This window comes from Dichomitus squalens (genome assembly GCF_000275845.1).
Source record: "Dichomitus squalens LYAD-421 SS1 unplaced genomic scaffold DICSQscaffold_93, whole genome shotgun sequence".
Lineage (NCBI taxonomy): Eukaryota > Fungi > Basidiomycota > Agaricomycetes > Polyporales > Polyporaceae > Dichomitus > Dichomitus squalens.
In genome coordinates, this window is record NW_006766975.1 from 39183 (window position 1) to 53144 (window position 13962).

A 13962-nucleotide genomic window follows, 5' to 3' on the forward strand; every position below is an offset into this window, starting at 1 on the left:
GAACCAAACGATAATCAGCAGGGATTTTCGTAATCCTGATTATAGCATCTATCCATGCACTCACACAGTGAGTCCGACTCAAGACTCCTTCCAGTCCATGTCTTGATACCGTACATGATACCCACCTAAGACAATATGGAAAATTACAGCCTCCCATGATGGCCCTCGGTCTAACGCTCTTTGCACTCTTCGCGACTACAACAGCGTACTTGGTTACAATGCTCCTTGCCACTCAAAGTATCATCCTCAATGCAATTCTGGATTCACCGTCGGTCATCTGGGGACTGCCTTCGGACGTAGTTTTTGGACTGCTCAACTCGGCAAATCCTCGGGACTACGACCAAATCCAGAACTGCACAGGTACCGCTGCCCTCACAATCAATGTTCGGCCTTTGTTATATTGAGCAAAGGTGTACGATGTTGACAGGGTCTATCCCGTATCCAGATACTTCTAGGCGATGCTATTGTATGCTGGAGAGCATGTGTCCTATGGCGAGGTAACCGTGCTATTAAGACCCTGTGCGTCACCTTTCTAATGACAACTTTTGGCAAGTACATCTACCGCTCATTTCAGGAGATTCCGCTTATTCTGAGCTGTAATATTAGGGCTGGGTATGGTGGACACCGTGTTCACCTGCGCGCCGAGCCTTGACTGGAAACCCGACCGTCACAACGTGGGCACCGGCGTCATGTACGAAGGGTTTTCATACGGTGTGGCGGCCACCGTGCTAACCTTCGCTACGAACCTACTCGCAACTGTACTTGTGGGGTATAAGGCATGGTAGGCTACTCTAGGCTTGAATATCTCCTCTCCTCTGATAGGCTGGCACTCAGGAAAGCCAAAAGCGATCTTCGGAAATATATCGTTGTCGGGCCCATCGCATCGCAAATAGAGAAGATCTTCGCCCTCCTTCTAGAATCTGGAGCTGCGTACTGCACCCTGTGGGTGAGTCAATTCTCTTCCTGACACTGAAATGTACGGGAACACGAATCAACGGGCGACCGCAGGCAGTTGTTGTGATTTTGCAGGTGGGCTTGTATCAACCCTCAATCGCACTGCACACCGGGTCCAACACGTTCTGGGACATATTTGGAATCCTCGTCAAGGGCGCCCTTGTTCCCCTAATAGTACGTCCCCATGCTCTCCGATAACCTTCGTCTTCGGCAACTCTGACTGCGACCTTCTCTTGGCGCCTCTAGGCTATCTATCCAACCATCATTATCGTCCTCGTTGCCCTGAACAGGTCACACGTAGAGAACGGCCTGCTGCAGACAGACGAGACTCAATCGTCGGAGGGAGAGGTGCTTTCCGCCTGCTTCGTCGACCCTGTGCTATTTTCCACCCAACAGTGCGACAGCAGGAGCAATCCGGAAGAGACTATACTACGGGCAGATGATGATTTCGGGACAGAGGGAGAGATTACGCCGGAGCACCATTGGTCTAAATCCTTGCGGCAATGGGAAACACAGCCTGTCTGGTACGCAGAGCTTTCAAAGCCGTAAGGGGAGGGCAGGGAGGGTATTTTGGACTAAGAGCACGCAGAGATGCGTGAAGAATTCTATCTTCAGAAGAGCCACGCCACCGCCGCTCAACAGTCAGAACAGTTACCGTGAGGAGTCGTAACATAGTGTCAACCGGCTTTACTTTACTATCGCCTGTTGCTGAGAGTAATACAAGGGTAAACACTGTTGCTGTACACGATAGCAACTCCCTGATGACAGACCTCAAATTCACCTCTCGATATTACGGGAGCGAATAAAACTCACCTCTGCTCAGGCTCTGACGAGCAACATACAGTATGCGACTGTCCCTGATTGCATCCAGTGTGTGTGTGCGGCTATCAGAGAGCACGACCTCGCACGAAGTGCTGCCGTTCTACCTCATATGCGGGCGAGACAGATGTCAGTCACGAACAAACAGGAGGTGAGATGCCCCTAATCGCCATTGATAGAGCCTCCAGATGACGGAGGGTAGGAGCGTCTAGCGGCGCACAAACGTAATGACTCACCACGCGTGTGGCTGACAGAAGATGATAGGGTTCTACGATCCGATATTCGAGGGTGCTAGCACAGCTGTCAAGTCAGTCGGCGGCGATACGGCGGGCAGGGTGCTTCGACAGAGAACTCACGATCCGTCTCTTCGTGATGAGCAGAGCGCGGTTCCCAGGCGTGCCAGCGAGTCCATCTCAGGACTGAAGTTGTGTTCGAGGGCTTCATCCTTGTGAGACATGAAACAACGAGGAACGTTATGGCCCCCTAGGTGGCTCATTGATCATTACGGGCACGTGTGATGCGATTATCAAAAGCAATGTGGCTTACATGAGGATCTTGAGCACAGCGCCAGAGATGGGACCATATCGCGCCTCATACGTATGGCGATCCACGCCCAGCACCGTTAAACACGGTCGAACTTGTGGCGGCGGCGGGAACCCGGGTCCTTAGCACAAGGACCTGTGGTGGCCTGATGAGCCCGCAACCGTCGAGATCATGATATGGGTAAGTAGGTGGCACCAATGGAATGCAGGTCGGCTGTTCTGTCGCTGGGGCAGTTGGGTCATAAGGTTTCCAGACCGAGGCATTTCTGTTAGTCGCAATACCTTTGAAATTCGGTGGATAAACGTAGAACAAGAGACCATGCACCGCTTCAACGCGAGGACAGACCTGAGAATACACAGACCAGGGTTATCATCCGGATGCAAGCGACCTACACGAGCGACGCTTTCACACATCAAACGAGGGACGATCCCTTCTTTCCACCTGCTTCTTCACCGTCCTATCATGAATACTGTTGTGCTTACCTGTCTAGGAGGGCTTTTTTGTCCCCTTCCAAGCCCCCGCGTCATCTTGGGCACGGGAAATCATTCTGCGTGGTTGAAGGATGATCACGGTATGGATGGTGCTGACGAAAAGCCGGACTAGATTGTATGGTCCATCGTCACGACCCACACAGTATGGATAGAAATAATTGTGGGCGCGGAAAATAACGACACAAGACATACATGCAACATAGGCGTTTTATAGCATGAGGGGATCGCAGACACCTTGTCGCCCGTCCACAGATAGCCGCCCACCAGGAGACGCCAGAGGACGGCGGGTGTATGCTGCGGGAGGCCAGCGATGGCGACGTCGTGTGCGAGGAGGCCTTACTCATAAATCACGACATACGTTATCCACGTCAGTTCCCTTGGGAGATCTGTCAGAAGAGTGCGGGCTAATATGCAAGATACTCACGAAGTCGATGATAACGACCATGTTGCTTTGTGCCACTCCAACCTGGATCACCAACAATGCGAGGTCTTCAGATATACGTTCAGATATTGAGGAAAAGGACCTAGCAGTTTCGTTGGATGTCTTGGATGTGAAAGGACGCAGCCACGCAGCAGATGTACGAGACGTCAACACTCCTGAGAGTCGGGAGAACACCAGAATCTGCCGCAGCGCGGTCCTGCCATGGTACAGATGGTAGAACCAGCGCTGCGGGAGATATACTGGCCTTCACACCTGACTATGCGTGCTAGGTGCAGGGCAACGCGATGAACATGAACACGCACCCTATGCCCAGCATGGCTAGTCATGGCGTCCACTCTCTAGCGACTCTACAAACAGGACGGAGATACAAGCGGACTTACCTTGCATCAAGAATGGCGCAAGAATGGCTTTCAGGGTGACGCACGCTGCGGAGATAGGCGGCAGAGAGCAAACAGAGGAACAGGGAGGGAGCCTGCGACACAAGTCTCCACGCCAAGGAGCAGTCGCAGGGTGCTACAACTCATGTCGCAACAAAGACGAAGAAAGGAAGAAACTGGGAATGAACAAAGACGAGCCAGAGATCCAAGAGCACTGGTAGCACAAGATTGCAGGAAACAGAGAATCAGCTTAGATGCGTGCAGAAGTAGAGGGGCAGAGAGCGCACGAGGCCAAATTAATCTGAGTAAATAAAAAGCATAGGGGAGAGTATAACATTATGGCACGTCTCTGGCAGCGAGGAAACGTGCCAAATCCGCTGGTGAGAACGAGGAGAAGAGCAGAGTTTGGTAGCAGCAAGAGCTGCGCGCCAGCTAGACAAGTGTGGGAATCAGGTCACCTGACTATCAGCGCCTTGCTCTCAGAGTGCTCTCGAGCTACGTCCACCATTTCCAGCCTCACTCATGATTTGCATCTGCACTCCGCCAAACCTCCACCTTCCATGTGATAGACTATGGAGGTATAGAAATTGAGACGAAATACGTGGCACGAGTGCAGGTAGCCTGCGTTTATATATAACGCCTCACACCGGTGCAAGGAAAGTCCCTAGGCTGGAGGGCAAATTCGCTGTGCACACCAATCTGCTCTTATCGTTTTGTCCCCAGACTGAGAGAAATGTCTCACGATGAATTCACGCTTCTTGAAGCAAGGATATATCGTGGATAGAGAGTGGGCGACGATCACCATGGGATGGCCTGGATACCAGGAAGCCGTCTAGACACAATATCTACATGAGACGCAGGGGAAAGAATCGGACAGCTACTGAAGCTGTATCATAGCGATGTACAGTTCCAGATGGGAAGGCAATGCAACGACAGTTGAAAGAAGGTATTGGTCGCGAACAGCGGGAGTAGTGGGCGCTGAGCTGTCTCTGATGGAGATGGCATCGCGCTCGATTGAACCTACCGGCCTCCTGACTATGTCTTATAGGTACATACTGTAGAGAACCGAAGCGTAAGCAATCCACAGCCTCCATGCGTCTTCATAGCAAGATCGAATCATGGCTATGCTGGCATAATGCGGCGGATCTTTCCCAGCTTGACGTAGAAATCGCTCTGACTGACTCGATGGTGATCCTCCCACATAGATGGCCGACGGCGGTGTCAGGCTGTTGCGGTCTGTGAGCTCACTGGAGATCGTGCGGCTGTCTCGATGATCACGGAAGTGCAGGTGCAGGGGAGTCAGAAACTCGACTGGACATAACTCATGGGATCACCTTTCACCGGGGCGGTTGTGATCTCGTGTTCCTGACGAATACTATCCATGTTGTATGGTGCGTATCGTTCGCAATTTACCAGTAACTGTCCACCTGTCCACCTGAGATGTGATTGAACCTTGTCCTACCAGCAAGACACACTCAATGAGACGTGGGCTAGGATGACGGGCTATGCGTCGCCCGAACAAACGTCTCTGGGATATACATAAGCTGAAGTTGCATGGCCCGGGACGACGCTACAGCGATCATCATCGTGGGAACGTGCTATACAGTACCTCCCACGGCCAAACACGTTTCTCCAGCGCTTGCATATGCAGGTCGACTTTGTACTGTCTTCAACTCGCCCATCGACAAGCATGACCAACTGGATTGCTATCACTGATACTATCGCGTCCCGTTACAATTTCGAATTCACGTAGATGAACGCTCAAATGGCCTTGAAACCATGTGAAACGTCCCTGGTGGTCTCAAGCGCACTGGCGGTCGCGAACGTCTTTCGGTTCCTTACTCATCTTGCAGCAACGCTCCACAGGATTGCCTTTCCCCAGAAACGCCTACAGTGGGCTGTAGACGGCGAGGCTGTGGGTCACGGAGTTCAATGTGTAGTCAAGTAACCAAGCGACCCAGGAAGTCGAACCCGGCGAAGTGTGATGATGATGTTCGTACGTTCTCTTGTGGACGTATATACAGAGATCCACAGGTTTCCTTGTCTTACCTACATCACACAAGCGACTCGTCTCACAAGTGAGGGTGTTTTAGTGAGGGTGTGTTAGAGTCCTAGGAGATTATCATGTACGTCTTCCTGAATATGTGCGATCGTGGTTCATTTCTGATGGTGCAGCTGGCTACGATTGGCTAAACTGAAATCGAACAGCACGGCATCAACTTCCATCCGTCACCACACATCTATCGTTCATGCCATTGACATCTCTCAGCTCTCGTACACAGGTGGACTCCTCAGGGGTCTCTTCCGATCCTCCTCCCGTCCAAGTGAATACCCCAGACGCAACCGTCTGTCAATCCACGAAGCTTACCTGGGAGGACGGTCAGGCCCCATACAGTCTCTAGATACTGCATCAAGACAATACTCCGCTTCAGCGATTAGGCAGCGACTTTACCGGCACTTCCGCCACTTGGGTGGCGAACGTATCCGCCGGGTCAAAGCTAGTCTTCGAAGTGGAATTTACCAATGAAGAACACGTTACCCGTACAGCCTTTTCAGCGATATTCACGGTGCTCCCTGGAGATGAATCGTGCATTGAGAATACGTCCTTATCGTCATCTCATGCAGGTGAGCTAGCCTTCCTCAAGTCCTCGCACATTTTGTCGTGACGGTCAGAACAGAGACCGCAACCCCCACTCCCACTCAAATGAGTCCTGCCGAGCCCTCCAAGACCATCGACATTACTACTCGTGTCAAGATCTCTGGTAAGTTCACGGCAAATTGGAAGATTCGGATATGATCTATACATTCTGAAAACCGGAATTCCAAAGGCACGTCACAGCCGACGGTAACGGTTTCGACACTGCTCTCTAGTCCAACTTTGAGTCCACACTCATCCAGCGAGAACCCGACGGAGTCGTTAGACCCGAGCTCCATCAGCTCAACCCTCACGGGTCCCTCCGGCTCTTTTATGTCCAGCGCCATCAGCTCAGTTCAGTCCAATGCCAGCCAGCCCAGCACAAGCCGCGCGAGCTCAGCGACTGTCTCTCCCAGCGCACCGTCCACCGGCCTAGAAAACCAAGGTACCGCCAGATCTCTCACCGCAGGAGCCATCGCAGGGATCGCGACCGGGATTCTTGTCGTCGCCGCCATCATCTGTCTCGTCTTAGCAAGGCTTCTCGTGAGACGACGTCTCGGATTGCCATCCCTGAGGCCTCTGCAGGCGAGGAGCTATGAAGGTGAGCTCTACTAACTCACACCGTCCGAGCGTGCTATCCTGGACCCCGTAATCCTCTTCTTGTCGACCACGGCTAACCCATGGTTTGCTATGCAGAGATCTCGGAAGTGGGGTCGGGCCCCCGCACAGTACTGTTCATCAGTCGTCCTGACTCCAACGGAAGTCGCCCCCAGGAAGATAGTGTCCTCGGAAACACAAGGACGCCTACCCAAGAAGGGCCACCCTCTGCGTCGCCTTTAGCGCTGCGCGCGAGACCGCAGAGCGCATACCCTACTAGGCTCAAATTGGCCGAGGGCCGCTCGCGCGCACCCCGCCATGCAAGCGTTCCTGTGCTGGGTCTTGTACCTAATACGGAGTCTGCAAGCGTCCTTTCCAGGGAGAGGCGGTTTTCGAGTAGTTATACAGATAGTCTCTTTGACAATCGGACTGAGGGGGGATTCACGGCGCCACCGCCCTATAGTCAGATCGACTAGTAGGATCGTTTGATGCAAGATATGGTGCGGGTCAACGTTCGCCTTCTACTCATACTATGTGGATCTGATGAAGGGAAAAGTTGAACGACAGGACTCGGACGTATGTCTAAGTTCGTTGCGCATGTACACCGTGACCGTTCTTGAATTGAGATGTGCTCTAGTCTCCCCATTCACCATATACTATGTCCTACTATGTGAAACTGTATATGATTCCGAAGTCGTTCCAGAGGACACGAAGACTCCGCAATGACCACAGCAATGCGTAACTTTACACCACGGACAGACACATGGCAGCGGTGCCCGGCTTTCGACCACAGGATAATCATGTAAGTCTGGTATAGAGAGCTCTTCTACCGGCGCGCGACATTGACTAGTTTGTCATCTAGCTTCCCCCCTCTGTGCTTATGCAGAACATCTTTTGTCTCTGACGCCGCGTATGTCTGCCGGAATGGTAGTGAGAGGTCACGAAAATACTTCATCGTTCGCTTCCCGAACTGGTCTAGGCAGCTTCTGATCAACCTTATAGCTCAGGGGGATCGTGCTCAGCGGAGTCAATTCTCAAATGAATGATGCACTGGTCTGTTCGTAGTAACGGCATCATCCTGGTGAATGCCGAGTCCTACTCATGTTTCGGAATCTGCATAGCCCCACTATGATCCCAACTACATCGACCGGTCTCAGACGGGTTCTGTGGGTATCTGTGTAGTTGGTCTCGCATCTCTACACCGTGCGGGGAGGGCCTATCGTGTCTATCATAGAAGGCTACGCGCCGCAGGCTCTGGTGAGCTCGAAACCTCCGGTGTCGTCGCTGTAGTGCGACTGCAAGCCCGGTGTGATGGTCAATCATTTGATTCGAGTAAACCATATTATCATATTATATAGCTATAGCGACGCTACTCGCTCCAGGCGATTGAGCCTGAAAGTCCACTGCAGAGTCGATGCTTCATGCGATCCAAACGCTCTTCGACTCCGTTGAGTCAACATCGCTGCCAGAGGCCTTGCTAGCAACGGATTCTGGCCCGCGGTCCGAAAGGTCCTCGTCTTCCCCGTCTATAGTGGGTCGTCTTCCTACGAGCCTCTTCTCGCCGCTCGCGATCCCGAGCTCAAAATGCGAACGGTCAAATGCGACGAGGACGATGACCAGCGTGGGATATATTGCCTATCGGGGATGCCAGACATATCAGGCCAGTGGCACACCTCTTGGAGTAGATTGGCACATACGATCATATGGACGAGCGCACCGCTAACAAATATTCCGAAAGCCTCGAAAAACGTGGGGTGGGGATGAATCTCGAAGGCACTGGCAAACTTGCTCGAGTTCCCGAGCACCTGCCAGACAGTGACTACTATCTGTTCCACATTGCGCATGTTGGTTGTCAGTACTGATGAGGCCGCTAAGGAAGAGTCAAGGAGTAAATGTATAGATGAACGGTAGCGGCGTGGCAGAATATGATGTTGGGTCCAAGATTTGGGGATAGGGGACATGACGCAGAAGACGTACCCAGATCGCGCAATAGGCGACTCCAGACTCGAGGACCATCGCCAATGCCTTCTCAAGGCGCATGACCTGAGAGCCAACCACAACGTATTCCCGCAGTACATTCCGATAGTCCCAGAATTTGTAAGCGACGAGGATTGTAGCCAGAACGTTTGTCGCCAGGGAAAGCCCGGTTGCAGCGACACCGTAGTCACTGCCCTGGTACAAGATACCGGAAGGGTCGGAGTCGATATTGCCATTCGTGAGGGGAGCACAAGTACGAGAGCTGTCCAGCATGCCAGTGACTTCATATGCAATGCCATTGAGCCGCGATGTGGGGAGCATAATCAGAGCGGACATACATGCAGAGGACCTGATAGCACTCACCAAACGTCGCGGTCAGGAGTGTGAAGCCAAGCACCCGCACGGGCCAATTGCGGGGCCATACCACGCACGCCCGCCACCATACAATCGCGTCTCCAATCAGAATCTTTGAAAGTCATCAACGGGTATTCCACGGGTACACCTGAGACATGAGGCTTACGTTGATAGTTAGTGAGACGGTTCCGGTACAGTCGGACAATGTGCCCCAATAGTCAAGGAGATCAGCCCTGAACCAGCTTGTTAGAGAGACAAAGCCCTTCAAGTCGCTCGTCACCAGTTTGTTAAAGTCAAACTGGGTGAAGGACAACACGACATAGGTCGCGGAAATACTGTTGATGACGAAATATACCGTGGACGACACAAGTAAGATGAGGAGGGCGATAGTAAGAAATGTAGTAGTTATGCCGGAAAAATTAGATATAGGGTTATGCTTGGGGCGAAGGTGCTTGATCCTATAGGAGACGTCGAGTAAGGAATTGTAGAGGAAGTGGGATGTTAAAAGATAGGCAAGGCGACTGACAAGAGGGTAGCAAGAGAGCCGAAGCATAGGACCGTGAAAATGCCTGTACGAGTGGACATCCCACATATAATTGAGTATGTATGTCGTAGAGGCAAGTGACAGAAAACCACGTACCATGCAGCAGCGCAGGAAGGAGGATTGCAGGCATAACCTCACGGGATACGACGTCTAGTGCTATAGTCCATAGCTCAGCGTTCTGCGCCGGCGTCGGTGTTACGGTCGAACTATCCTCCCTGATCAGTAGGGACAGCATTCCACGATACGGGAGAATGGAGTGAGAATGAGGTGCAGGGAAAGAAAGACTAGTCAGGAGTGAAACTTGCCACCGAAAGGAAAGCAACTTTTGTAGTTGTAATCAAATACGCCGTTACCGTGGCTTCGAGATCAGCGGTTGTAGCTCAGCCGATGGGCACCCGACAAATGAGGCACAAAGACGCACAGCAGTTGCGCCTGTTAAGCATGGGCACGGCCCCACCGTCGGCCTCATCCCGCTCCCATGTACGCTACGTACCATCGGTGCGATGCGTGTCGATCGGTAGTCTGTCACGGGACTGGCGCCAATCGTTACTGGAGTGAACAGAGGATGTTATATTCAACATAACGAAGGTGCGCCTTACAGCATGTATTTCTTCAATCCCGTGCAGGATCACTTGATCCAGGTGGGCCGCCAGTGACACAAGGAGGACAGGGCAGTGGAATGCTGGGTGACTCGGTCGCGTCTGAATAAGACGCCGAAGAGTCAGAGCGCCGCCGGCACGTGCTTCTCTTGATCCTGTCAACGCCGGTTGCGACAACGATGTCCGAGTATGTAAATCCCGTAGGCTGTCCTTACGGTGTCTTTCCAATTGGCCAAGGCTGTCCGTGAAGCCTAGATCCCGCTCCATCGCCAACTCATGTTCCTGAGCTGATGTATGTAGTGCTGGCTACTGCGCTTAACGATTGCTCATGTTTGGTGTATTTCTGGGAAAATGATACTCAATACGATGTTTCTCAAGAGCTCTAGTGCTCTTCATGTTGATGTCAAGAGTGCGTCATGGACTGTAAAATTATAGTAGTACACTCATCTGAGCAGGGCTAGGGGGAATACTAGATCATTGCCTCCAACTTCTGCTCGTCGGACGTGTGGGTGCTCGAGTGCTCCGTACAATCCCTTGACCCAAAATGCTGCTCTCCGATAAACAGCACCGCAGATTCTCGTTGTGGCTGATGCTCGCATCGGCTAGTCACTGTTCTGTCTATCCTGACCGCGAGAGGACGCAGAGAAGGATTGGAGGAAGTCTGGCTGGTCGCCGTCAGCCCATTTTCTACATGCGACCGATTTAGAGCAACGAGCACGATGATGATCGTCGGGTAGATAGCCTGTATCAACAGATAAAAAGATGATCAACGGACACGAGAGCATCATTTAAGCCTGGTGGACATACTATGAGAGGCACCAGGGCCCCGTTGATCAGGATTCCGAATATGTCCCAATAGGTGTTTGTTCCCGCATGAAGTGCTATCGAGTGTTGATACATGCCTGCCTGCCAAACAACGACGAAGGCCTGCACTCGTACGACGTCAAGAAATACCCCTGTATCAGATACTCGCTTGAGCGACTCACCCATAGAGCACAATATACGGCTCCAGACTCTATGAGCATTGCGAACACTTTCTCCATTTGCGACCCCATGGGTCCTACCACGATGTACTTTCGCAGATGATGCTTCGCTTTCCTGGATCATATTGTGAAATAGCAACTAAAAGTTGAGAGGTGAGAACATCGTACCAAGCTTTGAATCCTACCAGCATCGTCGCCAGGAGATTTGTGCTAAACGACAGCACAGACGCCGCTACTCCGTACGAGAAGCCCTGATACATAGATCCGGTCCCCACAACATGGTGATCAGGAGTCCAACTTAGGCTAGGATTGCATGTGAAGACGGCGTCGACAATTCCCATGCCTAAACAACGAAGATTCAGGGTCAATATATAAGCAAGTTGTGAGACCTGGCCTACCAAAGGTTGATATCAGAAAGACGATGCACATAGTCTTGATCAAGCGATTGTCTCGCCAAAGAACGCATGCTCTCCAGCATACGATGGAATCGCCCAGTAATATCTATGCCAATGACAACGTCCATCAGTACATGAGCAGGAGATCTGTGCGACGAACGCGGAGCTTACATTGATCGTGAGCGTGGCAGTACCTGCGCAACTCTGGACACCCGTATAATCTTTGATTGTCGCAGAGCTAGGTGCGCTGATAAATTGAGTTGACGGAAGACCCCATAGAGCTGTTGCAGAGAGAAAAATAGCCTGGAGAATAGTGCTTTGCGAAGCGAGCAGGGTGATGACTAGGTATGCTGTTGTAGAGGCGAAGAGTGCGAAAAGCGTCAGACTGAGCGCTATAGAGGACCTCTGAAGCCTTCCGCTTCGTCTTCAAATCGCGAGTGGGCTCATAATGTAAGCTTGGACAATACGATATGAAATGACGTACTGTGTGAGAGCGTAGACTGAGGCTACAGTCAGAATAAAAAAGATGCCTGCATGCGATGTGAGTTCAGCGTTTCTAACAGCACGGCTCAGTGCGTACCGTACAGTGCCGCCGGCAGCGAAGCGAGCACGAGGGACTCTTGAACAGCATGAATCTGGAAGGTCCAAAAATCCACATTGAAGGTCGGGGAGGGGCATTGGCTGCTAGCTGTCAGCGACATGTAGTGCAGGTCTCCGGTACAAATGAGAGGACCAGCTGTGGGCAACGGGACCCCTGAAAATACTATTAGGGTCTTATATCAGCCTACGCCACTGTAGGCTTTCGGCCTGGCAAAGATGATTGAGTTGGTTCTTTGAGGACAGCTTCTTGAAGTCGCATCTGGTCGGATACAGACGAATCCTTACTCACCGTGTGCAGTCCTGTCTGATGCACTTGATTCGTCCTATGGGGGCCCACGATCGTGTGCTTCTATCTCCATTTGTTGAAACTTGACCCGGATTAGACTTCTCGTATGACCATAACTCTGGCCATCCTCGCTTGTAGATGGGCGTTCCATAGCCTTGGTCGAGGCGCATCTGTCAGGTAGGCAGGCGAGCCTACTCTTAGCTGACGTTTAAGGGACTGTAGATCCTCAAGGCGGTATCGGCGTCTTCGGGAGGGTTGCGCATCCAAAACGGTGACAGTCTCTACACATGGGCGAGCTAAATTGGACGTCGCCGAGGTGAGCGGTCTATCTCATCTGGCGTAACCTTACACAAGCGAACACGGGCTGGAGTCTTTTGCAGTACCTTGACGAGTACTGCATTCGAGAATGGGCGTCCATACACGAGCTTCTACTTGCAAGATACTATATGGGACGCTGTGCCAGGTTTGGGTAGGATCTACCTATGAGGAACCTTCTGAGCGAACAGCTGGCACGACGAGTCGCCAATAATGAAAGGCTCACACAGATTTGGTATGAGATGCGCAATCTACCAGGTCAGGTAAAGTTGCATATCGGATAGTGTGCCCCTCGGCTTTGGGTGAGAGCTTGATGCACAGGCCCCCAGTGTGGTGTCCGGTGTGCAATCCTAGCTCTTCCCTGATGGACTCTCCGAACTTTTCGGCGAGCTATCTCCGTGACTCTCGCCAGATGCGCAAGGATACTCCTTCCGAAGCATATGCTCTAAGGAGATCTGACTATCTGTCAGCTCGTGTCTAGGAGCAGGCTGTGAATGTCGCTTACGAAAGGTGCACGTACTCTGTGGCCTGATATACAGTGACCGCATAAAATAGCGCACCACGTGCGATAAGCGCCCGAAGGAGGCGACAGAATTGTGGCTCTCCTGCGTTACCGAGGCCACAGGGTGGCACAAGAATTGGGAGATGGGTAGATAGAAAGCTGAAGGTCGTAGATATGTAGGGTGGTAGTATCAGCATGATTGCTTGGGGAGGTATAGTGATAGGAAGTGCGCAGAGCCTGTTTTTGGGGGCAAAATGAGGGCAGACCTATGGAATCATACCATTGCATCGGGCTAGGGCGGAATTGACATATAATACACTAGGAATGGTAGGCTACATATCACATGAGTATAATGGTCTTCCGCTAATAAGCACGATAGGGAGAGCCCTGGTATTCAGACGCTCAGAATGTGCTTCAAGTACCCTGATGACAGAGTTGCATATCGCTCAGCCACATCACAACGTGCTACCATCAATATCACTGTATGTGAAGTACGTAGAAACCTCTATGCATACCTGCTAAATAGATCTCTCCTTACTCAAGTCTGTT

The 13962-nt window shown here is 51.8% G+C and overlaps 3 protein-coding genes across 3 annotated transcripts; 2 read left to right on the forward strand and 1 right to left on the reverse strand.

Moving 5' to 3' along the window:
* Positions 1-454: 454 nt before the first annotated feature.
* On the forward strand, positions 455-967 carry DICSQDRAFT_72400 (uncharacterized protein; the record flags this gene model as incomplete). Its single annotated transcript, XM_007371220.1, has 3 exons — positions 455-626; positions 700-781; positions 835-967. Coding segments are annotated over 3 exons (387 nt in total), but the record flags the coding sequence as incomplete, so codon positions are not given.
* Positions 968-5391: 4424 nt separating this feature from the next.
* DICSQDRAFT_130339 (uncharacterized protein) lies at positions 5392-7334 on the forward strand (the record flags this gene model as incomplete). The annotated part of the gene is made up of 6 exons (XM_007371221.1): positions 5392-5541; positions 5909-6005; positions 6066-6251; positions 6305-6388; positions 6455-6862; positions 6958-7334. 6 exons carry the CDS (start codon positions 5392-5394, stop codon positions 7332-7334), a joined length of 1302 nt encoding a protein of 433 aa, XP_007371283.1.
* Positions 7335-8277: 943 nt separating this feature from the next.
* On the reverse strand, positions 8278-9863 carry DICSQDRAFT_184063 (uncharacterized protein; the record flags this gene model as incomplete). The annotated part of the gene is made up of 7 exons (XM_007371222.1): positions 8278-8493; positions 8556-8684; positions 8836-9116; positions 9199-9301; positions 9356-9647; positions 9716-9758; positions 9830-9863. 7 exons carry the CDS (start codon positions 9861-9863, stop codon positions 8278-8280), a joined length of 1098 nt encoding a protein of 365 aa, XP_007371284.1.
* Between the last annotated feature and the right edge of the window lie 4099 nt (positions 9864-13962).